Here is a 27,086-nt window from a genome sequence, read left to right on the forward strand (position 1 = left end):
TGATGGCAGAGAGATTAGAAGGAGGCTTGTTCTGAAATATAATTGCATCTGTGATGCGCTGGCATTCCGTCAAGTTGTGCATCTATTAGACAAACTTGCAGTTTGAAAGGGAAGAGAAATCCCAGAGAAACTGCAACCCACTGGAAACTATTGTTCAGTAAGATCCATGAAGCTACTTCTCTGCTTTGGGCCTGGGACCCCCAACCCTAAGGCCATCAGAGGCAGCTTCCATGCCCCTGGCATTAACGGCAGAAGCATTTTAGTCCTGAGGAATTCCTTGGGTTAGCTCCAACGAGGCAACAATATAATAGCTACCTCCACTTTCAAGCTTAGTATTTACAAGGTAGGAACTGAAGGCAGAGAAACAAGTTAGAGCTAGGTTGTAGTCTTTCCAGACCCATGAAAGTTTTTCTTACTTGTGCTTTCATAACATAGGAAGCCATCCCAAAGCAGCATCACAAGCAGAGGCTCCTGGGTGCCTGCACCTCTCAAGGTTTAGCTTGGGGCCCATGATTCTGGTTTGGGAGAGCAAGGTTTTCCATTTAGAACCCTATTGGTGCCTGCCTTTGCCTCCTCTGTTATGCCTCCCTGGCCTCAGCTCTCAGTGCAAGCCTGGTTCTGACAGTTAAGCTACAATTTGGAAATCCAGGGAGAAGAATCCTGTCTGGAAAAGGGCTTTCTCTTCAAAGTGAATTCTTCAATTTCTATGATATCTTGAAGGTACAGTGGAAAAAACTGTGTTCCTATAAGGGTTTCTGGGATGGCCTTCTACATATGTACCATTTGCAAGCAGCTGTCCAGGACAATTAAGAAGAGGCTTAAGGAAGAGGTCAATGAACCTTCCTCAATACCTCTGCCATCAGGACCACATCCTACAAAATAGAATGGCTGTTTAAGGCAGTAGGATTTTTGTTTGGCCTTGGATATGCTATCTAAAGGTCAGAACAGCCTCATGCTCAGGTCATATACCTATACCTAGCTCATACACTGCTTTCCTGCATGCTGATACCATGAGCTTCTGCCTAACACTAGAAGTGGGGAGACTGCAAGGCTGTCACTTTCCATCGTCTAATCTGAACAAGCCACTCTATGGCCAGTCTCCCACATCCAACTCCAAGGACACACTCAACACTGCCTTCTATCTTTAAAAGCCTTGGTAAACTGCAGACATGATGTAAGGTCTTTACTAATTTATGAATTGGTACAAAATTCCTAGTTTCTGTTCTATGTTCTCCCACAGGACAGAAATCCATTTTGTATTAATTCATGACACTTTCTCTGAGGGTCAATGTACCTATTCTGATAAACAATACTGCTGAAGGCTTCCTCTTCACAAGCAGAATCATGGAAGCCATATTCACTTCTGAAAGCCATACAAAAGGGAAGATGATGGCTGTTTTGGAAACATTAGCAGCCAATTCAAGAAATTAGACATTTCATAGGATTCACAGAAATAAGGAAAATCATCACTCCCAACCAGCTGGCACATACCACATATAAGGAAAACTATATAAATAAAGATGACAAAATGGCAAGATTACCAATGACTTTGGAAACTTCTAGGAGAGAATTCAAGGTATGCATCAAGACAATGTGAACTCAATGTTCAGCTGTCTGCTCTCCTCTAAAGGTTTGTTTGTTAAAACTCAGTTGCTGTGCTAAGTGTTTGGGACTATGCCCACTTGTGAACTATAAACCAATATTTATTATGAGCTCATTTAACCTACCAGGAAAAAAACCATGATGGTTACTTGAACTTCTTCGGGGTTACCAAAGAATCAATGGAAAAGCTTGTGATAAGCTCAGAGCATGTGGTGGTTTGAATGAGAATGTCCCCATAGATGCTGGCATTTCAACACTTGGTTTCCAGTTGACAGCAGTGTTTGGAGAAGCTTACCAGGGGTAACCTTGCTGGAGGAGGGTTTCCACCTTGCACCATCCCTTCATTTCTTTCTTTATTTTATGCTTATGGTTCAAACAGTGAGCTTTGCCAGATGTGGAAGAGCACCCAGGAGGAAGAGACAAGCAGACCTCCGTGAGTTTGAGGCTATCCTGGTCTACATAGAGGGTTCTGGGACAGCCAGGGCTACACAGAGAGACACTGCCTCAAAAACAAACAAATAAATAAATAAGGGCAGAAGGGAGGGAGGAAGGGAAGAAAAGAAAGATGTGCAACTTCAGCTTCTTGTTCCTGCTGTCATAACTTCACTCCACTATCATGGACTCTAGTCCTCTGGAATTGAAAGCCCTAATAAACACCTTCATACATAGGTTGCCTTTGTCATGTTTTATTGCAGCAATAGAAAAGTAACTAATACAAGCAGTAACTCTGTACCAGGCCTCAGAGCTTAAGTATGTGGAATTTTGGGCATTCACTGAAGTAGACTGTTCCATGGTCTTGTCACCTGGGGCACATCTATCTTATTTGCTGGATTGAGGACAGGCCTCTTCCTGTTGTGACTTAAATCATATTACTTCACACAGTGATAAAGATGAAAGCCTATCAAGATTTGGTTTCAAACAACATAGTGCTTAACATGAACAAGAAGTTGTGGAAAAAATGATAATGTACTCTAAACAGGCTAAATCTTGACATCAACAAAGAAGAAAAACTTGAATTCCAAGTATGAAGACAGTGGAAGAGCTGAACCTATACTTTCTTTTCCTCTCTGCCAGCCTACACCATATAAAATACAGAGTATTCACAAATCTGGACCACTGACAAAATAGGGCAGCTCTCTTCAGATGCCACAGCTAGAGGGGCAAATGTCCCCAGAGCAAAGAGCATCAGAGGAAGCTTTGATGGCTAGTTCAACTTTTGAACGAAGTAAATCATGTATCTATTCTTTCTCAGCCTTCCTAACACTTATCAGTGTGACTTCTCTAACACAAGGTAGTAACTCTATGTGAGTCCTATGCTTGGTCTACTGAACCATCTTGTCCTGTCCATTGTAGACTCCACTGAGATTTCTTGACACAAAGTCTTTTATCTATGTACTTTAATGTTCCTAGCACATGACCAATGCTCAGGCAGGAGAACTGTGGAAGGATAACATGTCAGCTGCAGAGCAGTCTCTTCAAGTTAAGTTCCTTCTCTATCAGCACAAGAGGCTGGGTACCTCTTAGACATCAACTTCAGAAGTCTCATTAGATGCTGAAGAGCTAATCAAGATGTCACACTGATCTGGAATAAATTAGACCATTGCATTTCTTCTGCTCTGTCTTCTCATCTCACATAAGGAAAAAGCCCAAAAACTTTGCAAGCTCTACGTGAACTGACCACTACCTTTCCAACGCTGGCTCCCACTGTTCTTTCTTACTCTCCCCTCTTCAGCTACAACCCACCTGGAATGCTAGCCTCCAGGTTATGGATCACCTCTTTCCTTCCTTACATGTTTGCTCAAATGTCACTCAACAGAAAACTTTGCTTGTTCATCTCATTTGTGTCCAACAACAAACTGCTTCTTTTCTCAGTAGGTGTAACTTCCTAGTGACTTACCATCCTGACATGAAATATTTATTTATCTACTGTGTGCTTCCTATCTCCAGAATGTTAGGTCCATGAGGACAGAGATGTTTCCTGTGCTCAAAGCTGGTTCTCATCATCCACTACACGACTTGGCTGTAGGCCCAATTGGTATAGAGCATATGTTCAAAACATGTCTACTGAGTGACTAAACAAAACAAAGGCTTACTAAAGAATTGGCAACTGCTGGGTGGTGGTGCCACATGTCTTTAATCCCAGCACTCAGGAAACAGAGGCAAACAATTCAAGACCAGCTACAGAGTGGTCTACAGAGTGTGTTCTAGGACAGCTAGGGCTACACAGAGAAATCCTGTCTTGAAATAGCCCTCCCTTCTCCCCAGACACAAAGAATTCATTATCTCTTTTATTGTTCAGCCCAAATAGTTTCCAGAAACAATGTAGGGAATAAAGATTCATTTTGGCACATAGCTTAAGAAAGAATAGAGTCTGTCCTTGTGGGAAGGCATGGAGACAAGAACTGAGGCATCTGGTCACATTGCATCTGCAGTCAGGAAGGAGAGAGATGTAGACATTCAGCTTATTTCCTCCTTTTTCTCTTTTATTCAGTGTAGGACTCTAGCCCATAGGATGGTACCTTCCTGTCTCAGTTAAATCTTCCTAGAAACAGCCTCATTGATACCTCTCATTATATTTCTAGGGGATTATAAGCCCTATCAAGTTGACAATGAATATTAACTTCAAATTTACCTTGGTCAACAGAGATCTGCCTGCCTCTGCCTCCCCAGTGTTGGGATCAAAGGTACTTTGCCCACCACACCCAGCTAACACATCACTTTTAAGCCACATTCCACCTTTTGTCCTCAAAGGATCATAGCTACCTCATAATGTAAAGTACAGTCAATTCATCTCCATGAGTCTCTAAAGTTTTAACAGTTCTAACAATATTCAAATCCAAAGTCTCATTTAAAACAAAGACAATCCACAAAGCAAAAATAAAGAACCATATTTATAAAATGTTATGACACAGATGAAACATTTACATTCCTATAGGGAAGAATGAGGGGATATTCAGAAACCTGAGACCTATCAGAATAGAACTAAACCCTAGCTTCCCATCTGGCATCTTGGGGCCCTTAGTGACATCATGTGGGCTCCAATAGACCCAGAAAGCTCCCACCCTTCAGTCCTATCACATGCAGCACACATGGCCTCTCTCTTGAACTGATTCTACTCTGAGCCTTCAGCTTCCCTTGGTGGATAGCCCATGGTCCTGGTAACTCCAACATCATGGGTTTCCATTTCAACTTAGGATTCCCTGTCACAATTTTTTGCAAGGGCCTGTCTTTTTCCAGGCAGGGAACCCAACCCTGCCACACACTGCTTGATTTCAGTGACTTTATGAAACTTTGGTGCATTCCCCCATGACTGGTAACACGCATTTTGCATGCCTGCAAAATCAGCACATATGGGTGATGTCATCAAGTACTGCTGCCAGCCTGAGACCCAGAATGCCCCTTCTATTTCAGTTGTAGTGGCCTCTGTGTGGCCTTGGCAGCTGAACCTTGGAAAGTACTTCCCTATATGGTTGTTTTTGAGCAGTCCAATAAACCACATGTTCAGGGTTATTATAGCAAAGGCCCCACTTCTTGGTATCAATTTTCTGTATTAGTTATTTCTCTTGCTGTGACAAAATAGTTGACAAAAACAACCTAAGGGAAGAAGGATTTACTTTGACTCACAGTGTAAGAAAGGCTGCAGACTATCATAGCAAGAAGGCATAGCAGAAGACAACAAGTTCATGTTACCTCCACAGTCAGGAAGCAGAGACAGATGAGTGCTGGCCCATCATCATGGGAGAGTGCCACCACATTCATAGTAGGTCTTTCCCTTCTAAGATAAATCTCATAGAAACACCCTCATAGACAAAAATAGAGATGTATCTCTCAGAGGCTCTAAATCCTATCAAGTTGATAATGAGGATTAGCATCAGAGTGGAGCATATCTGTAATCCAAGTTCTAGCAGTCTCAAAAACCAAGGGCTGGGAATACAGCTCAGTGGGAGAATACTTGCCTAGCATATACAAGGTTCTGGGTTTAATCCCCGTTACGCTCATACTCACCCCTCTCCCACACACACATCAAAGATCCCCCACTCTTTCCATGTAAAATAGTCTGAGTACAGAAGGGCTCAGTGGATGACAACACTAAAGCTGGCAGGTCTCCAAGCATGTTCGAACTTGTAGTCCACCTAAGGTACCTGATTTGGCAATGATGACAAGGCAAGCATGGGATGCCACATAAGGACATTTAAAAGGAGGAGGCAGAAATTATATTCGAGGGGAACACCTAGTTTTTCAAATCAGAGGGAATATATTGCTGTCTGAAGTTTTTCTGCCCAAATCAGGCCCTATTAAGGAAAGAGCTGCATGATCCTTCCTGACTGTGGCTTTTTGCAAATGGCAATACACTTCAGTTTCAAGACACAAAGGCCAAAAACATCATGAGACAATACAGAAAACATAGTAAAGGGAGTAAATTCTGGAACTAACTACCCACATTCAAATCCCTGTCTTGCCACGTGCTACCTGCATACCTTGGCAACTTATTTAGTCTTTCCATGCCTCCATTTCCTCTGTTAGCACTAGATTCGTTGACATATATAAGCATATAAGGCATTAAGTGCTTGCTATTATGACTATCTTTTAAACACGTAGAACTAGTCTTTCCAGATAGCCTTACCATCATCTGCATTTGCCATCAATCAGATAACATAGTACCTGCTACATGCCAAGAACTATGATAGATACTGGAGGGTATGAGAAAGTGAATGAAGAATGGTTCTGAGCTTTGGGGATGTAGCTCAGTAGTAGAATGTCTGGCTAGGTCTATGCAAAGCCCTGGATTTGATCTTCAGCACTGTAGGAGAAGGAAGAGCAGGAGCAGGATAACAATGATGACATTTGCATTTAATTAATAATCAGGAAAAGTTTTGGAATAAAAGTAGCTCAAAAGTATAGGCTTAAAGTGGGGCAGCATCCTATGTCCACACATCAAATTCAGAGAGAAGCTGCCTAGCCATGTGTGGGCTTTGAATGAAAATGTCCCCACAGGCTCATAGGGAGTGGCACTATGGAAGTGTGGCCTTGTTAGAGCGTGTGTGGCCTGGCTGGAGAAAGTGTGTCACTGGGGTGGGTTTGGAGATTTCATTTCTTCGCTGCTCATCTCCATCAATGTCACCATCAGCCTACTCCAAATGATCAAGGCCTTCCTTAGTGAAAAGCGTAAATAAAGAAAAACAAATTGCTTATAATACTCAAATATCATCTCCCTAGTGAGAGCTTTTGTGGTGTGATAGCTAATCACTATTGTCAACTTGAGGTAGTTTAGAATCACCATGGAAACAAAACTCTGGGCCTGTTTGTGAGGGAATTTCTGGATTAGCTTCCTTGAGAGGACCTGCATGTGGGTGGCACCATTTCTCTGGATGGGACCCTAGACAGAAGGAAAACAGAGAATAAAAGCAAGCTGAGCACAAGCACTCTCCCTTTGCTTTCCTGGCTGCAGCTGCCTCATGCTCCTGCTGCAGTGACTCTCCCACACTGTGAGCCTTGAACTGTGAGCCAGAATAAACCCTCCCTCAGTTGCTTTGTTAGGAGGTATTTTTCATCACAAAGAAAAAAAGTAACTTTTTTCAGAACATTTATTTTTAACTCACAGTATACTAATTAATATGTACATTCTTTTCAACAATTTATTATTTATTTTAAATAGTTTTTACGTGTGTGTGTGTGTGTGTGTGTATAGTGCATAAATGCTTGTATGCCATGGTGTACATGTAGAGGTCAGAGGATAACAAGTGATAGTCAGTTCCATCAGTCAACTGTGCACTTTTTTTACTGTCCATCTCCTCTTAGAATAGCATCTCTGTGAAGATAACAACCATTGTGTATTTTGATGAATAAGATGTATTAGGAAAAAACTGCTTGAGCATGTAGTAGGCTCACAATAAAAACTGTTCAATAGATCATTACATGAAGCACAGACATCACCTAAAGATCACTGTAACAATCCCACATCGTAGGTATTTTAATCCCATTTTCAAGATTAAACAAATAGATACTACTAAATTCAGAGTCTAAATCATTAGCTCAGGTGAACTGGTTAACTAGGGTAAAGCTGGGCCCTAGTTTCCCATTTCCAAGAGGGCTTGGCAGTTTGCTTTTGTCAACATATTGGTGTGTCTCCAGAAAGGACAAGAGACTGGTGGTTTGAATGTAACTGGGCCCCATAATCTCATAGGGACAGGCACTATTAGGAGGTGTGGCTTTGTGGAGTAGGTATGGAGTAGGCCTTGTTGGAGAAAGTGTATTACTGTGAAGGCAGACTTTCAGGTTTCCTATACTCAGGATGCTGCCCAGTGTCTCAGTTGACTTCCTGTTGTCTACAAGATATACTATCAACTACACAAGAGAAATTCAGCCTCAAAACAAAAACAAAAACAAAAACAAAACAATAACTCACAAATCTAGCCCACCTTCCACAGCTGCATCAGAATCTTTATAACAATGCCCTAATCGTTTTTAAGTAAAGGTGAGGAACTTAGAACTGGAGATTCTAATGACAGATTCCATGCCTCTCTTCTGAAATATTTGGGACCAAACTGTTGTGGAGTCCAGAGTTTTTTGTGGAAAATTTGCATATACATAACATGTTATCCAAATATGAAATTTAGTTATATTTCATATAACTTTTACATATCTGGCCAGAAAGTAATTCTATACACCACCCTCAGTCCACCCCCCACCACCACCCCAAGACAGGGTTTCTCTGTGTAATCCTGGCTGTCCTGAAACTGCTTTGTAGACTAGGCTGGCCTCAAACTCATCGATTCTACTGTTTCTGACTCCTGAGTGTTAGGACTAAAGGTAAGTGCCACGATCACCTGGTTCTATACAACATTTCATGTAATTTTATGAATTGTACCAAGTTTCATAGTATAGAAAATTTTCTAGTTGTGACATTGTTTTGACGTTAACATTTTGTTTGTTTTTGTTTGTTTGTTTTGAGTCAGAGTTTCTCTGTGTTACAGATCTAGCTGTCCTGGAACTCACTCTGTAGACCAGGCTGGCTTCACAGAGATACACTTGCTTCTGCCACCCAAATGCTGGGATTAAAGGCGTTTGAAAGGGTATTAACATTTTGGATTTTGGAGGGATGCTCAATCTGAAAGAAATCTTTCAATATATATCTTTCAATTTGTTTCAATATTAAACAAATAGGGAAATTAAAGGCAATGAGTCATTACATCAAACATATACACTAATAAAAAATCAATAATTGATATGATCCCCAAGGGACTACTAGCACATATATGTTTATTGCTCTACTATCCACTACAGCTAGGAAGCAGACACAGTCTAGATGTCCCAGCACTGGGGAGGCAGAGGCAGGTGAATCTCTGAGTTCGAGGTCGCCTGGCCTACTGATCAAGTTCCAGATATTTTATTTTTATATATGTGTTCCTGTATGTGTGTGCATGTATGTTCATGTGTGCACATACATGCATGTGTATTTATCTCTCTTTCTCCCTGTCTGTGTGTGCATGTGTGTAGAAATCATGAAATTAGAAGGACCATGAAAGGTAAAAAAAAAAAAAAAAGGTATTGGGGAGGGTACAGAAAAGGAAAAATAGAAGAAAAAAGAGGGAGCAACAGATATACATGATAGAATGTACAAGAGGGATGAATGAAGGAGGAAGAGGCTTCGGGGACGGGGGAAGGGGCAATGGGTTAACAAAAGTATGCAAAAATCTCACAATGAAACCCATTACTTTACATACTATTTAAAAATAAATAAAATTCAAAAATGAACTAAATTGAGTAGAGGGAGTATGCTAGGACAGCCTACAGCCTAGAGAGGTTAAATAACTGACTGGTCCAGTCTCAGAGGGAGGCAGCAGCAGATGGAACAAGACCACACATCTATCTCCTGACTCAAGATCCCACACTTTATCACAGTCTCAGCAAAACAAATTCTGGGGATGGAGTCAGCATACAGCACCTCATGAACCACGGGGCCCAGCAGGAAGTCCAGGTGCTGGCACAGCTCTCCCAGGTTGGCTAAGCTGCTGGCCCTGTGTATAGCATCTGGATCTTTCACTCCCCGCAGGAATGTATGGATCAAAGGTTCTCGGTATTTTGAGACCATGTCCCCTGTAGAAAAAATAAAAAATAAAAATCCTTTACATTTCAGCTCTTTAGTGAAGGACTAGAGATAAAATCATGGCATACTGCATGATGCCTTACTTTCCAGTGGACATATATAACCACTAAAAGTCACTCACAGAGCTGGGCATGGTGGCTCACACCTGTAGCATAGTACTTGGGAGACTGAAGAAAGTTCTCGTGTTCAAAATCAGCTTGAACTCCACAGTCAGCTTCAAGGCAGACTACGATATACATTGAGACTTCTCTTTGTTAGATATGCTAATGTTCTCTAGATATAAAAATTAATAAAGCATCATCCTTAGCCTTTAAGAAGTTTAGATGGCAGTTCAAATAGACAAGTGCTGACCACTGTAGACCTAATACATTCCATGAGGTTCTAAGTCTTACTCTGCCCTGTTAACATCAACACAGACTCAGTGATGACTCAGCCACAGTCTATTTTCAGCACAGAAAAACAGAATATACTCAAGGCTGGGGATGGAGCTCAGCTGGTAAAGTGCTTGCCTAACTGGTTTAAACTCAGGGTGGTGGAGACCTGTAATCCTAGCTCTCAGAAGAGGCAGGAAGACCAAAAGTTCAAGGTGATCTTCAACTACATAGCAAGTTCAAGGACACTTGGGACACATGAGACTTTAAAAAAAAAAAAAGTTGTTCAAAGAATAAAGAAAATAAACATAGCTGAGATCAAACAGGCTGTTTGATATTTAAGTCCTATAATATATTGCATTTAAGATATTTGCAATTAGAAAGAAGATATACTCTTCTACTTTTCTCATTCTATAGAGTGTACTATAGATCCAGAGTTGGGTTCTAGTTTGGTCTCTGCTCCACTTAATAGTGTGACCTTGGGCAATACACTTCCCTTCTTTGAACATAGTAGAGATGAACCAGTGAGACAAGATGATTCTTCTGGGTACAAATCTGTGGGTTTGTGAGTCATTTAGTTTAGTTAAAGGAGAATGAGAGCTAAGAGTCCCAGTAAAGAGGAGGCAACATTCCTAAGTCCTGTCGTAAGAGTTTGTGTAGGTAAAGCAAGTAGGTTCTTTGTCTAGAAGAAAGGCACAAGAAAATAAAAGAAGTCTGGAAATACAAAAGGAAGAGAAATTGCAGGCTAGAAAGACTGAACATATGAGAACCAAATTAGTGGTTAATAATTCAGAGACTTAAAATCAAAATAAATGGTAAAGAAAATACATGCTAAGTTAATTGGTTACTAGTTTATTGTTATTACTACTATAGTTAGGGCTTTACTATAGTTTGGGTTGGTCTGGAACTCATGATGTAGCCCAGCTGGCTTCAGAGTAATGGCAGTGCTGCTGAGCTTCTTATAGATGTAAGGCAGCATAGTTTATTATTTTTATATTTAAACTTAAAATTAAAAGATCATGTGTATGTATATATGCGTACCATGTATTAGGCCAGAAAAAGGCATCAGATCCTCTGGAGCTGGAGTCTCAGGAGGTTGTGAACCACCTGCTGTGGGCGCTAGGAACTCAACTTAGGCCTATTAGAAGGGCAGCAGGCACTCTTAACCACAAAGCCATCTTTCCAGCCCATTATATTATTATTAGTTTTTTGGCTTTTTTTTAAGACAGTCTCACATATTCCAGGCTGCCCTCAATCTTGCCATATAGCAAAGACTGGTCTTGACCTCCTGATCCTTCTGGCTCTACTTGCCACATGCTGGGAGTACAGAGCTGTGTCACCCTACCTGATTCCTTAATTTATTCAGTGCTAGGGATCAAACTCAGAGCCTTGTGCATTCTACCATGAAGTTACATCCCAACCTAATTTGTTAAGTTATAAAATATTTATTAAGCATGTACTATATTACAGGCACTGTCTTAGGTACTGAGATCAATTACATTTACAAAAAAGAAACATCATCATCACCACCACCACTACCACCACCATCAGCAGCAACAGCATTATTTTATTTTATGGATAAGAGTGTTTTGCCTGCATGGATGTCTGTGCACCATGTGTATGGAGGCCAGAAGAGGGTGTCAGATCCTCTGGAACTAGAGTTACAGATGGTTGTGAGCCACCATGTGGGTTTTAAAACTTGAACTCAGGTCCTCTAGAAGAGCAGCCAATATTTACCACTCTCCAACCCAGAGTAGTATCATTTCACTCAACCTGACAGCATGGTGTTCCTGGTATGCCTTTTCTCTCTGTTACTCATTACTCAGTTCACTCACTATTATTCATTGTTCATTTGTTACAATAAGGATTTGAGACAACTGACAATAGATAACACTGAAATCAGGCATCATTAAAAAACATTTTTTTTTTTTTTTTTTGAGACAGGGCAGAGAGTCCAGGCTGGCCTCAAACTCCCTAAATAGTTGAGAATGACCACGAACTTCTGATTTTCCTAGATCTTCTTCCCAAGTGCTGGAATTGCAGAAATGTATACCATGCCCAGCTTTATGTGGAGATCAAGCCTAGGGTTCTGTATATACTCAGCAACTTCCCACCACTGAGCTACATCTGCAGCCCTAAAATACTTTACAACTCCACAGTAAGTGAGGATGCAGACTTCAAGCTAAGCATAGTTATTGTAAATGAAATCAAAATTTAATTTAGTAATGTTGGTAGCCAAGTCAAAAAAGGAAAACAGAACATAGCTCTCATTATCCAATAAAACAAGGAACAAAAATTTAGAGAAAAACTGAAAGAGTACTAAGGAGTGTCTCATCAATTTAGCCAGCAAATCTCTTTGGGGGCAGGATGGGTGGGCAGAGGTAGTGTTGATAATTAAACTAAGGTTTCACACGTGCCAGGCAAGCACTCTACCACTGAGCCACATTCCTAACCCTGATGCAGCAAATCTTAAGTGGACACCAACAATATCATAATTATGTTCTTAAATAATATAGCATGATCAGGGCAGAGAGAGGCCCAGTGGTTAAAAGTATGTATAGCTCTTCCAAGGGACCTGGCTTCAGGTCCCAGCACCCACATCAGGTAGCTCACAACTGCCAGTGATTCCACCTCAAGGGGGTCTAAAACCCTTCTTCTGGCCTCTGTGGGCACCTGCACTCTTGTGCACATACCTACATAATTAAAAATAAAATTAAAATCTTAAAAAATGTAATAAGCCCTAAATAAAATTTCCAGCAGAAACCAACCCTATGAAGAACAACAGAGCTCAAGTGGGGTTGTTGAGAGCCAGGGTAAGTGCTCACCCAAAGCTCTCAGATGAACAGACTTGAAGGGAAAGCCACATGAGGGTAGAGGGGGAAAATGAAGGAGAGAACGAACTACAGAAGCCGTATTCCTACCATTCAACTATGGTAACAGACTGATAAGTAATGCTCATATTACATTTATAGAAGTCATATGGTTGTTTACACTTACCTTCTGCCAAAGTCATGTGCACTCTCAGTACATTAACAAAGCTATAGCATAGCATTTGACTTACATAAACTGCTGCCCTTACCTGAGTTTCCCAATTCCTTTCCAAATGAACAACCAACTGTACTCTCCACCAACCCATCACCACCTATGCCTCAGAACCAGAAGTCTCTGTGGGTCAGCACCTCAAGACTCTGCACTGTACCCAGTCAGCTTGCTCTGGCCACTTGCCACATTGTTTCATGTATATTACATTTGTCAAATCTTTGCTTAAATTTGGTCTTAGTAGGGGACTTTCTGGGGGCTCTAGTTGGTGCTAACTAATCTTTTCTTTCTCTTGCTCCTACCATGCCATGTGACTGAGATCTCAAGAGTGCTTGTATCTCAGTCTCTAGGTAGAATTGACTGTGACCAGGTTTCTATGGAGGACAAAATGAATGTACACAATCTAAGAACACAGCCTTCACTGGGCAGTGATGGTATACACACCCACCACTCGGGAGGCAGAGATAAGTGGATGATTTTGTAAGTCCCAGGCCAGTCTGATCTACAGAATAAGTTCCAGGACAGCCAGGGCTAAATAGAAAAACCCTGATTTAAAAAAAAAAAATCTATATTAGGCATTCTTAATTTGGACATTTCAATGTGTCCAATGTTGTTATGTGTATTGCTGATATGCTTCCATTCTTCCTTGGAAACAGCACTCTAATTCTGTCCAAGTACCCAGTTTTCATTCCCTTCCTTTGTGACTCCATGCAGTCTCCATTGGTTTGAGTGAATGAATGATAGTGGACACAGCTCTGTGTTAACTGGCTTACGCAAGGGCATATGATATGACCAGTTCTGGACAATAGGGTGTGAAGGAAAGTCTTTTGAAAGACAGAAAATGCATACAAGGACATTCAAACTATATGGTCTTAAAGACACTAAAGGATAAGACCTAAAAAGTAAAGGTGGCAGAGCAGAAAGATGAAAGAAATCTGGCCTTGGATGATGTCACTGAGCTGAGGAATTACCCAGCTAGACTTTGTGTCATAGGTGGAAGCTGACTCCTTTTGAAACCTGTTCATGGTAATTTTTATTACACGCAGCCAAAACCATTCTGACTGGCACGATGTCAAACTAACTTCTTAAACTGTAGAGTACATCTGTGTCAGTTTCACAGCTTATAATACAAAACCCAGAAATGTAAATTGCCAAAACTAAGAAACTTAGTATTTTTATATTATATTTAAAGGTTTATTTTTATTATTTTAAAATTATATGTATATGAGTGTCTGAGTATACGTATATTTACCTTGAAGTCCAGAAGAGTAGCTGAATCCCCTGGATTTGGAGTTACAGGTGGTTTTGAGCCACCATGTGGGTGCTGGAAACTGAATTTGTATCCTCTTCAAGAGCAGCAAGCATTCTTATGAACTGAGCCACCTATCTAGTCTCTCTTAAAATGTTTTATATCTTGACTCCAACACTTATTAGTAAAGTGGTTTCCAAGTTACCTAAACTAATATCCAATAAAAGAAAAATTAAACTCAGTAATTTTTCCTTTGTTTAAGGAAAATTTTAACTGAGTCAATATCTTGATGTCCAGCATGATTCTATTTGCACATTTTCTCTCTCTCTCTTACACACACACACACATTCCAAAAAAGCTAAGTCATCTTTAGACACCTACTGATTTACTTAAAAAACAAAAACCCACTATTTCCATTAGCAGCTTAGGAGGACAGGTTATATACTGGGGTATAGTTCAAACCTACATGCCAACTCATTTAATTGTAAGATGAAATTGGGGCCCTAAGATACCCACTGTTTTTCCTTGGTGTCTACTTCACAACAACAGCACACTTACCCCATCCAGAGGGGCTTTCCTTTCTTTCTTCCCCTTCACCTGGATGAGATGCTCCCTTCAGTTGAACTTTGAGTTACCATCTCTAAGACCTTTCCAGACCTTTTGTCTGGACAATGGCACACAAGTGCCCCTGACCAGGCAAACATCCACTATTATCTTTGTCTTAACAATATGCATGTCTATGGTTTTATGAAGAATGCATTTCCCACCATTACTTTCAGAAAATACTTTCCACAGACATCAGCTACAGACTGGAAAGATACCTGGGAAGCCGAAGCTGGAAAGGTGCCATCTTTCCCTCTGGCATGTCCAAACAGCTCAAGGGAGGTGAACACAGCAAAGCCTGGGTAGGTCCTGGTCAGCCCATCTGTCACAGTCTAGCTCTATGGGCCTTTACTTCAGGAAATGATAACAACATTTGGTTATCTGCCATTCCCTTTCTTCCCCAAAAGTCAGCAATCACCTCACTAAGAAATAAACAGCTGCATATCCAAGGAAATTAGGGAGGAATTTAAACAACTTCATAAAAAGAAATTACTTTAGTAGGTAAAAAATTAAGTACATAGCAAAAAGAAAGTGGAGAAGAGTTAATCCTGCGTTGAACTTGCCCATCTAAGATGTAAAATAGTCAAAACTACACGTGTTTCACATTACTAAGTCAGTAGCTGCAAAAAGGAAGTTCTTTTCCTCAGCCCTTTAGTTTAGGAATTAGCAAATCCCCAGGCACAGGGTCGCCTGCTGGGCCACGTGACATCTCAGAACACTCCTGCTGATCCAAAGCGGCCAACAGGAGATGTGATAAGATCTGATCTGTCACCTGCAGCTTCTGTCCATGCTACCATAAACCGACTTGTTGCCATGCGTCCCAGTGTAAACAGATTGCAGTTCTGTCAAGGTCACGAGAAAAATCAGCTCAACATGGCATATCTAACAGGCAAGATTTCCTCTTTGAAAGCCATTTAGAAAATTAAACAATTTAAATGCAATTAACTTTCGATGGAATTCATCATTTTTAAAAAAACATGGGTAACTTCTGATCTATTAACAATCACTTTTTGGCCTTGAATGTTCCGTGGCTCAAGGGAAATCACTTCCGATTTCATTCCTTTCCTTTTCACTGCTGCTGATAAATATGTGGATCATATGGAGCACATAGGCACAGTGACGGCCAGACACTAGTGAAACAATGCCGTGAGCATGGAGGCTGTTTCAGCTACAGGAGACCAGTGTGCCCATCACTTGTTTAAGGAACTACAATTTTGAGGTAGGAGGGAAAAATTATTACAGCCTTGTGTCACAAATGACTAAAGAAAACTTGAAAAGAGGTTGCTCCTAGGTCACCAGCTATGGAAAGGCCGACTCTGGTTCCCAGGCAGAGGGCTTTCTCCTGCCACATGGACATTTACTTGGCTCCCCATTAAGAACAGCAGGAACTTCCGCTCTAAAACAAAGGGCACGAACGTGGCCAACTGACTACTCCATATCTCTGACATTTCAAGGTCCTTATAATCTTCATATTACTTTGTTTAACTTTATAAGGCATGGGTAGGAGAGAAGCGGTGCTCAAGTCGAGAATAGAACATAAACAACAGGGCACAATGGGAGCAGGGGCCTTTAGTTCATGGTCAGACACAGAACTGCCACTTAACAGTAGAGGAAGGGCTGGGATCCTACTTATTCTAGGATGAAGAGAACAAAAGATTCCCCAGCTCTTATTTTCAAAAGTATTAATTACCTGTTCCCTTCTTTCTTAGTTTCAAGACTAAACACTCTGATTACCTAACCAGAGGAGAGTACTGGTAAATGGCCTTCTGAAAACTGGTGAAGCCATGTATTGATGTGCAGGGAGGGCACCATGGAGCGTGACTGCTAAAGCCATGCTCTGTCTTGACGGGGCTTGTCAGGCAGACAGGTCACAATCCTACTCTACCAGAGGTCCTGAGCAGGAATGCTGGGTAGTTCCTGGTTGGATTACCCCTACTGTTGTCTGCATGTCAGGCCCCACTCTTTTCCCTACAGCAGTTGATCTGCTACTTTTCCATTCATCCTGCCATCTTCTTTTGTAAGGTAATATAACCAAGAGGTGATCCTGAACCATAGGAAGATTTCCAGGCTCACTCCTGACTATCTCACTGCATCTTAGAGCTTCATCATGTGAACTACCATAGAAAAGATGATTATAGATGCAAATCATATGCATACTTTGACAGCCCTTCAGTGAGACCATGGCAAAATCCCTGTGGGCCAAGGCATTAAACATGTAGAAGTTAAAATAGGTTGGGGCAATGCAGCCCAGAAATAAGACTGCTGTTGGTACCAGTACTCTATCAAGAATGCAGATGCAGATGGAGAGGACAAGACCAGGCTGCAGAAACACATACAGACAGCTTTCCTGAACAAGGAGGAGCTGACGGGCCCCCAGACTGATAGCTGGGAAGCCAGCATGGGACTGACTCAGGCCCCCCTGAATATGGGTCTCAGCCAGAAGGACTGAGCAATCTAAGGGACCTCAGACAGTGGAGCCAGGATGTATCCCTGGTGCACAAAAGGACCTTGCGAACACATCCCCCATGAAGGGATAACTGCCTTAATCTAGAGACAGGAGAGAAGCCCTAGTCCCTACTTCACATGACCTGTCAGATCTACATGACCCCAACTGGATGGCATTCCCCTACATATGGAATTGGGGTGGGGGGATGGGAGGGTGGTTAGGGTGCATGTGAGAGGGCAGAGAGGGTAAAAGGGAGGGAGGGAGAGGGAACTGGGATCAACATGTAAAATAATAAATAAATAATAATAATAATAAAGGAATGTTTTAAAGGGGCTGAAGAAATGGCTTAGTGGTTAAGAACACTAGCTGGTCTTCCAGGGGTCCTAAGTTCAATTCCCAGCAACCACATGATGGCTCACAACCATCTGAAATGAGATCTAGCACCCTCTTCTGGCCTGCAGGAATACATGCAGACAGAACATTGTATACATGATATATGAATAAAATCATTAAAAAAATATTTAAAAATTAAAAAAATATTTTAAAGACACTGAGAACACACCTTACTTTAAAATATTTCCTTAAAAAGTTATTTTAATTATGTGTATATGAACAATGTCTGTGTACATGTATGCAATTGCCAATGGAGTCAGAGTCTCTGGAAATGGGACTACAAGTGGTCATGAGCTTCCTGACAAGGATACTGGGAACTCAGGACCTCTGGTAGAGTAGTATACACTCTTAATTGCTGAGTCTTCTAGCTCCCTTCCAAATATTTCTACTAATGAGGTTGCTGAGTGGTTAAGGTGATGGACTGGCAAAGAGTTCATTATTAACTGCTCTGTTCAGATTCTAGTTAACCATTCAAACTCCATTCCCTTGGATCAGGCAGCCCACTAAATAAAAATGCAAAACAATCCTATGATAATACAATAGGAAGCTGTTATTTACACATTAATAAATGCTTCAAATGTTTTTGTTTGTTTGTTTGTTTTCAGACAGGGTCTCAAAAATCTCTAGCTAGCTTAGGATGACCTGCTTCCACCTCCAGAGTGCTGGGATCACAGACAGGCATCATCAAACCAGTTTCTATAGTGCTGGGGATGGAATCCAGGGGGTCATGCATACTATGCAAGCACTCTATCTACTGAGCTATAGCCCTTGTCCCAGTACAAAACCTGCTTTTTATAAGCTGTGGAAGAATGAGGAAGATTTGAAGATGGAACAATTTTTGAAAACATTACTTTCTTGTGATGCAGATCTACATAAAGATTTGTACAGAAAAGTTTTAAATGGAAGATAGAAGGCGGAAGTGGACATGAGGTGTCGAGGGAGTGACTGAGGCCCTAACTCATACTTCAACTTGCAAAAGGATATTTTCTTTCCTTCTCTTCAGAGAGCAGTGAGGTGCAAATAAGACCAGAGATAAATATCTTCTTGACAGAGCCAAACAATGTACAGGAAATTCTATCAGTGGGTTCTTGGCAACCCAATGTGCTATATCTTGTAGGTTTCAACAGGAGGGGCCCAGGATGCTGTAGTTATGTATTAACTGAATTAATTATTCCACTTCAACAGCTCACTGACCCCCAAGATGGGCTTCAATCTGCACAGTTACCATGTATGGAAACTTTGCAATGAGAAAACTATACAGACAAGACAAACAGATCCATCTGTTCTCCTGAAAAGGGCCCCAAGCAGTAACAGACTCAGAAAATTTCTTCAAGGGTAAAATTTAAAATCCAGAAATGTGATCACAAGAAGGAAAAGTCCAGATTTATAAAAAGTCTTTCTAAAAGATGAAAGAGGATGAAAAATCTAGACTTGAATGAAGATTTTTTGCATTCTGTGATGATGAAAGTATTAAAACTATTCAGATGACTTAATGAATTTAATTTGCTACATAACCTTTTCAAAGTCATCCAAGCATGTCAAAGAGTTAGCTTCTTAACAGTGTGTCTGTGCTGCACGTGTGTATGTATAGGTGCACTCACCTGAGTGTGCATGTGTGGAGACTACAGGTTGATGTCAAGTGTCTTCTTCTATTGCTCTCATTTGAGTTTTTGAGATAGTGTCTCTCAGTGGCCCCGAGTTCACCATGCTGCCAAGCTCCTGAGATCTGTCTCTGCACATTGTCCTCCAGTGCTGGGGTTACAACTATGTGTCTTACCTGACTTTTATATAAGTACCAGGGATCCAAACTCAGATCCTCATGTTTGTGCAGGAAGCATTTTACAACTGAACTCCAGACCCAGGTTTATCATATTGACAAATACAAATTAGAAAGTCTATGGTCCAACACTATAATTTTACATTTAAACTTTTTTGTTTGTTTTTTGAGACAGGGTTTCTCTGTAGCTTTGGAGCCTGTTCTGGAACTCACTCTGTAGACCATGCTGACCTCAAACTCACAGAGATCCACCTGCCTCTGCCTCCTGAGTGCTGGGATTAAGGGCGTGTACTACCACCTGGCATGTTTAAATTATTAACAGAGGTACTGGAAAGGTGGCTCAGCAGTCAAGAAAGAGCACTGGCTGCTCTTCCAGAGGACCGAGTTCCATTCTCAGTGTCCACACTGTAGCTCACAACGGTCTGTAACAACAGTTCCAGGTATCTGATGCCCTATTTTGGCCTCTGCAGGTACAGACACATATGCAAGCAAACCACCCATCCACATAATAAAGTCAACAGAGATCTTTAAGTGCTGAGAAATCAATAGAACTACATGAAGTTCTATAAGAAAAAAAAATAGTATTTTCTCCCTAGAGGAATAATGTCTTTTAATCAGGTCTTTGATTTAGTCTTTTGCAATTTTAACAATCAAAATAAATGCAAAGTCTACTGCAAAATTTGCAAAGAGAAGAGTGAATTGGGTGCTTAACTGTTCCACATTATCTCACATGTACAATGAAGCAGAGTCTAAATTGGAATAAGGGAATGAGCTGAAAAAACAAGTATGACAACACCAAAAATAAAAATAAAAGAATAAATTGCTGGAGCATGAACGTACAATTAGTTTGTTAACTTTACAGAAAGGATGCCTTGCCAATGGCATCTGATACCTTCCAACCAGTGACTCATGCAGCTGGTCATTTCAAGACAAGAATTGCAAATCCTACTCAACCTCTCTCTAAAGAGATCAAATTATAAAAGGTAAGGGTTCCATTTCTGAACGTGGGATATAAAGTTTTATATGGGGAGAACAAACAAAAACCTAACACAGGAATAATTTAGAAAGATGAGTAATTGTTGAAAAGCAAACAGTGAAGGGTTGCCAAAGAAACGCACTATGAATTTGGCAATGGCTCTCTAAGGGTCAGCAGGCCTTTTCTGTGAATGTGTCTGACTTGATTCACTTTCACTTGCCATACTTTTCAGCTTTGCAGCCACAGAAAATATGCAAATGAATGAGATTGTTTTGATGGAACTTTATTTGTGGACACGGCAATCTGCATTGAACATAATTTTGAAAGTATGACACAAAAGATTGTTCTTTCACCACTCCCTCCTCAACCATTTAAAAATAAGAAATTCATTCTCAACTCTTAAGATGTATGAAAGTGGCCAATGACCTAGATTTGGCTCAAGGGCCACAGTTTGTGGAACCCTACCATTCCCACACATATAGCCTCATCTCTTTCTTGCTACAAAAATAAATCCTTTGTTGCTGCTGTAGTCACCAATGTACACTCTATCCTTAAAACTTAATGCCATTATCAGGCAGTTGATTTTCTAATTTTACCAGGACAGGCAGGGCTACCAAGTGAGATCCTGTCCCTAGGACAAAACTAAACAAAACCAACCAATCAAATAAATATCATTTCATATCAGTTTTGGTTAAGGCCGGATCTTTCTAATTGAATCTCAGAGATTCAGTTTGATTCTAAGGAAGTCACTAATTCTTGGAACCAGTTACCTTTTCTCTAAAACTGGTAATTTTAGGACTAATAATCAAAACCAACTGTACATCATTTGAAGAGTTAAGTGAGTATGCATATTTGAAATGATTAGCCCAGCAGCTGATAGGAAATTTACGCTCTAGTTTGGCTTTTACCTTGGAGCCGGACAGGATGATCACACACTTCACAGTGATAGAGGGCTGCTTACTGGGAGAATAAGGAAATGTGATGCACTCACACAAAAACAAGACATCAAGCCATAGTTATCTACCTTGACCATAAAAGATACTGGTTCTAATCACTTTACATGTATAATCTGGTTTAACTTTATAACTGCCCAGTCAGGTAGTTGCTGTAACTATTCCTACTTTACTGATAAGGAGCAGAGAGATTATGTCTATTCTACATAATGTTAAGAGCCTAGAAAGAAACTTAAGGGAGCATGGCATATGGGTTACCATGCATACCCCTAACAAGGCAAAATGCAACCCAACGTTAAGTCCCATACACATCAAATTCTTATTTATCTACTCAATGGCTGCCACAGCAGATGGTCTGCCCTCTTCTCTTAGGTCTCTGAAAGTCCCACAATGGGAGTAAATATAGGAGTAAGTACATCTCTGTAATGATACTCATGTAATGTAGTGATTTCATATAATATCATTTCATTTGAGTCTTTCTCTCCCCAGCCCTTTCTTGTTTTTTCTAGATAGAGTTCCTCTTTGTAACAGCATGGATATCCTAGAACTTGCTTTGTAGACCTGGCAGGCCTCAAACTCAAAGATCTGCCTGCCTCCTGAGTGCTGGGATTAAAGGTGTGAGCCACCATGCCAAGTTCATTTGAGCCTTTCAATATCCTCTGAGAACAACTGCTGTTGGATGGATTATAACTATATCCATTAGATATTAAACAAAATGATGGCCATCTTTGCTCTTTCTCTGAACTTCTAGAATAGCTATTTTTTTAAAAAATCATTTTCAATACATACCTCTAGTCAAATCCTAAACTCTTCATGCCAACAACCTCCTAGTTATCTCTCTGACTCCAAATTCTCCTTTTTCTCATCCATCTTCCATGTCCCTGACATCCACACCTAAATCTCTTTCATTATGTTGTTTCCCAAATGCACATCAAATCAAGTCCAAATTATTCTGCCCAACTTTCAAGATCTTCTGTGGTATGGCCCCGCTGTCTCTCCATCTAGTCATATATCCCCAACACTATTTGCTACAGTAAACCAAAAGTGGAGATTAAAAATAATGAAATAAGAGCTGGCAAGATAGCTCAGGAACTGAAAACATATATTGCTCTTGCAGAAGACCTGAGTTCAGTTTCCAGCACACTGGGCACTCTCACAACTGCCTGTAATTCCAACAGACCTGGTGCCTTCTTCTGGCCTCTGCACCTGCACTCACATGGCACATATCACATGCATATACAAATAATTAAAATAAATACTTTTTAAAAAAAGAATAATAAGGCAGTCTCAGATATATACTAAGTTCAAGGCCAGCCTGGGCTACATAAGACCCTTTTAAAAAAAAAAGTGAAGATCGAGAGAGGAAATCACCAAACACCTACCTCTGTCTCCACATATATGAGTGGGTATAGCTGCATGCACATGTGTACACACCTACACTAACAACTGCACATCACAAGCATACTCCCAGCATCATACAGACACCAAACACATACACATAACAGACCACAACACAATATATGTATGATAAAACAAAGCTGAGGACTTTGGTCCAACAGCCTGAAACCAAATCCTATCAACAAAATAAGTCAAACTGAAAGTGGTTCTATCTTCAGCTAATTCTTCAGATGGTTCTACAGCTGAGCTTCCTTGTCCACAAAGAGGCACTCAGCTAAGCCCTGTCTAGGCTCCTACTTTACAGAACCTGGGACATAATATTTATTCCTTTAATTGATCATGTTTTCAGGTAATTTGTTTTGCAATAACAGGTGATAAAAATAAAATGAAATAGAGATACATGATAGAAACCAATAAAGCAGAAAGACAGAAAATAATTGGAGAAATTAATGAAACTGAAAAGCTGGCTCTCTAAAAAGGAGGGCACATCTTTAGCTGACTGGCCATGTTGAAAGAGAAAAAAAAGAATATTCAAATTTGCCAACATTGAGAATGAAGCAAGGGAAAGCACAGTAAAGCCTATAAACACCAAAATGATGGGAGAGTACTGGATTGATTTTAAGGTAAATTCAATACTTAGATAGTAGATAAATTCCTTTAGAGACATTAATCAGTAAAACTGACTTAAAAGAAAATCTGATTAGTCTTATGTCTGCAAAAGAAATTTAAAAACTTCCAGCTGGGCATAATGTTTTACACCTGTAATTTCATAATTTAAGAGGCTGAGGCAGAAGGATTGCCAGCATGGAGTAGGTACATAGTGAATTTTAGACCAGCCTCTGCTTCAGAGTGATATAACTGTTTTGACAAATAAAAAATAATCATCAACAAAAATTCTCTCACATTGAGGATTACAAAATATAAAGTATTTAGAAATAAACAGCTGGGAAGTTTATTTTTATAATTAATCTCAGCATTTGGGAGGCAGAGGCAAGCAGATCTCTGAATTTGAGGCCAGCCTGGTCTACAGATAGAGTTCCAAAACAGCTAGAGATACACAGAGAAACCCTGTCTTGGTTAAAAAAAAAAAGGGGGTGGGGTGGGGTAGGGTGGGATAGGAATAAGCAATGAACTCTGTTCAAAATCTTTTTAAAGAAATAGAACAGAAACCAATTCCTTAACATTTTGATGATGCAATTGCCCTAAAACAAACCCAAAACAATGTCTGAGACTATACACCATGGTCCTTTCACAAAAAAAGCACAAATACGCAACAAAATACTATCAAACAAACTAGTAGTATACTAGACTAAGTGGAATTTATCAAGGAATACAATGGCTTAGCATTAGGAAATCAATCACTTACTTAATACAAGCAAAGTTTGAAAATTCATGATCAATCTTACTAGATACTAATAATTAAAAGAAAAAAAAAACCAAACAAACACAAAACTCAGTGCCAGGTATGATTGTAAAATCCACCATTCAGGAATTGAAGGCAGGAGGAATATAAGTTTACAGGCAGTCTAGGCTATTAGCAAGATTGTTTTTTATACTTTTAACTAGGCAGAGGAGCCCTGATTAGACGAGAGAGAGAGAGAGAGAGAGAGAGAGAGAGAGAGAGAGAGAGAGAGAGAGAGAGAGAGAGTAAAATCTTGAATAAGATTCCTTAGGGCTGAGGATCTTAGAATACACAGGGCCTTAGGCTCAACGAATACAGCATTGTAGAAACAAACAGCATAAACAACAAAGAACTCCTTAACTTATTTAAAGTTAAACTTACTTGTGTGTGTGCATACATTTGCATGCCACAGCACATATGTGGCAGTCATGCATCTACCATGCAGATCCTCATACTTGGAGGCAAGCATTGAGCCCTCTCATCAGCCTAATGCAAAAAACTTCTAAAGGTGATTTACTTCACCATCTTTTGACTAGTCATACAGGTCACTTAATATTTTGGGTTTTTTGTTTGTTTGTTTTGTACTGGAAATAAAACACAGGGTCTCCTACATGCTAAGCAAGCACTTCCCCACTGGGCCACCCACTAGGTCAAAACTGTAGCTCCCTTCCTTCCTTCCCTCCCTCTCTTCCTCCCTCCCTCCCTCCCTTCTAGAAGGGTCTCCCTTTTTGAGACAGGGTCTTTCCATGTAGCTCTTTCTGGGCTGAAACTTGCTATGTAGACCAGCCTGGCCTCAAATTCAAAGATCTACTTGCCTCTGCCTCTCAAGTGTTGGGATTAAAGCTGTGTATTGCTATGCCTATTTTTATTTCTCCTTTGAAATATTTTCTTTTTTTTAGATTTTATTTATTTTTATGTACTGTGTATGGGTGGTTTGCCTCCACATACATCTGTGTATCATTTGCATGTAGTGACCACTGAGGCCACAAAAGAGGATCAACTGGAACTGGAGTTATAGACAGTTGTTAGTTGCTATGGGAAGGGGTACTGGGCATAAAACCCAGGTCCTCTGGAAAAGCAGCCAGTATGCTTAACCCCTGAGTCATTTCTCCAGCCTCTGGTATCACCCCCCCCCCATTTGTTTGTTGTGATTGTTTTAGACAGGGTCTCTGTATGCAGCTCTGGCTATCCTGAACTCATTAGGTTGACTGGGCAATCTGCAGATATCTGCCTTTGTCTCCATAGTGCTGGGAGTAAAGGTATGTGCTACCACACTCAGCTTCATATCTCTTAAAACAAGACAGTTTTAGCCTTTGCAATCAAAGCAAATGATAAATAACTTTCACTTTGAAAAAAAGTCACAATTTTAGTTGAATAGCTGGTGCAAATTGTGGCACATCATCCTTAAACTATTATGTAGCTACTTAAAAGTCATCCCCCTTGTCTTAATTACCAGGCTAACCCAACTTGAATTTCTCACAGCCTGTTAGACAAATCCAATTACAGGTGTCTCTCTGTATCTTTGAGGGCCCTGTTTCAAAATCTGCATTAGAGAAAGTCCCTTGTAAAACCTACGCATAGCTTCCCACATATTTTAAGTCATCTCTAGATTGCTTATAATATCTAGTGCAGTGTAAATACAAATAGCTGTTCTATTTTATTGTTTGGGGATAATTATAAGAAAAAGTTCATAGGGCTGGCTCAGTGGTTAAGAGCACTGGCTGCTCTTCCAGAGAACCTGAGTTCAAATCCCAGCATCCACATGGCAGCTCACAACTGTCTGTAACTCCAATTCCAGAGGATCCAACACCTTCAAACCAATGCACATAAAATGAATTTAAATAAACTATTTTCAAAAAAAGAAACATTTTTAAACATATTTAGTGCACACAATGTTTTTAAAAATGTATTTTTGATCTATGGTTGGTGAATTAACAGAAACTGAACATGTGGATATGAAGGTTGACTGTTTAATTTTCCTTTGTTTTCTATAATTAGCTGGAGGAAGATGGGTAGTCAGTCAGAGCAGGATCTGAAACTGAATACTCTAGTCTCTGGACAGATTATAGGTTTCTAAAACCAGATTATGGGCTTTATCCTGGAGCTGGATGGGCTGGTATAGACATGGATCCCAGGTTGCTCATCAGTTGAATGAACTTTGAGGGGCAAAGTGATTACTAACCCCAAACATAAAATCCAACCCTGCAACATGGAAAGGGGTTGACAGGGAGTTTTGCAAGTTTCAACAGTTAGATATACACCCTAAAGCTCAGACCCACCCTTTTTCTGGAATACAGAGTGTCTTAAGAGAAGACACTGTTTTGCCTCAGGATTCTGGGTAATTCCACCTGCCATGGTATATGCCAACAAAGATCTGTGATTGACTCCTCTGCTCTATCCTCATTCAAATCTGGATTCCTGATCTGTCCTACAGGCAAACTCCAGAGGAGCAGCGTGACTGTGGCCTTCCATTTCATTCTCCTCTTCAGAAGTGTCTGACACTGTAAACAGGAACTTGCCTGAGCTTGCTCATTAAAAGACTACATTCTACCCAAAAATAATTAAGAAGTGCTGTTTTTTTCTGCTTCATGACAACACTACCAGACTGCAGCTGCTAGGACAAGAGGCTCTCACTGAGTCACACATTCATGAGCCATCCCTGTCTCTCCCATGTTCCCTGGTTCACTGTGGAGCAAAGGCACACTGAGCTGGAGACAAACGCTGGGTTTGGAAGTTTAGTTGGAAGGCATGAAAAAAGTTTTCTCTGGGA

General features: G+C 40.5%; 1 protein-coding gene across 1 annotated transcript in view; it reads right to left on the minus strand.

Moving 5' to 3' along the window:
• Tango6 (transport and golgi organization 6 homolog) overlaps positions 1 to 27,086 on the minus strand; it is a 161,633-nt gene that overhangs the window by 29,243 nt on the left and 105,304 nt on the right. The window contains exon 16 of the mRNA XM_051201471.1: positions 9,548 to 9,699. Within this exon, the coding sequence (XP_051057428.1) occupies positions 9,548 to 9,699 (152 nt within the window). The remainder of the gene's footprint in view (positions 1 to 9,547; positions 9,700 to 27,086) is intronic.

Source organism: Phodopus roborovskii, unplaced genomic scaffold (assembly GCF_943737965.1).
Source record: "Phodopus roborovskii unplaced genomic scaffold, PHOROB, whole genome shotgun sequence".
In the NCBI taxonomy this organism is placed as follows: Eukaryota; Metazoa; Chordata; class Mammalia; order Rodentia; family Cricetidae; genus Phodopus; species Phodopus roborovskii.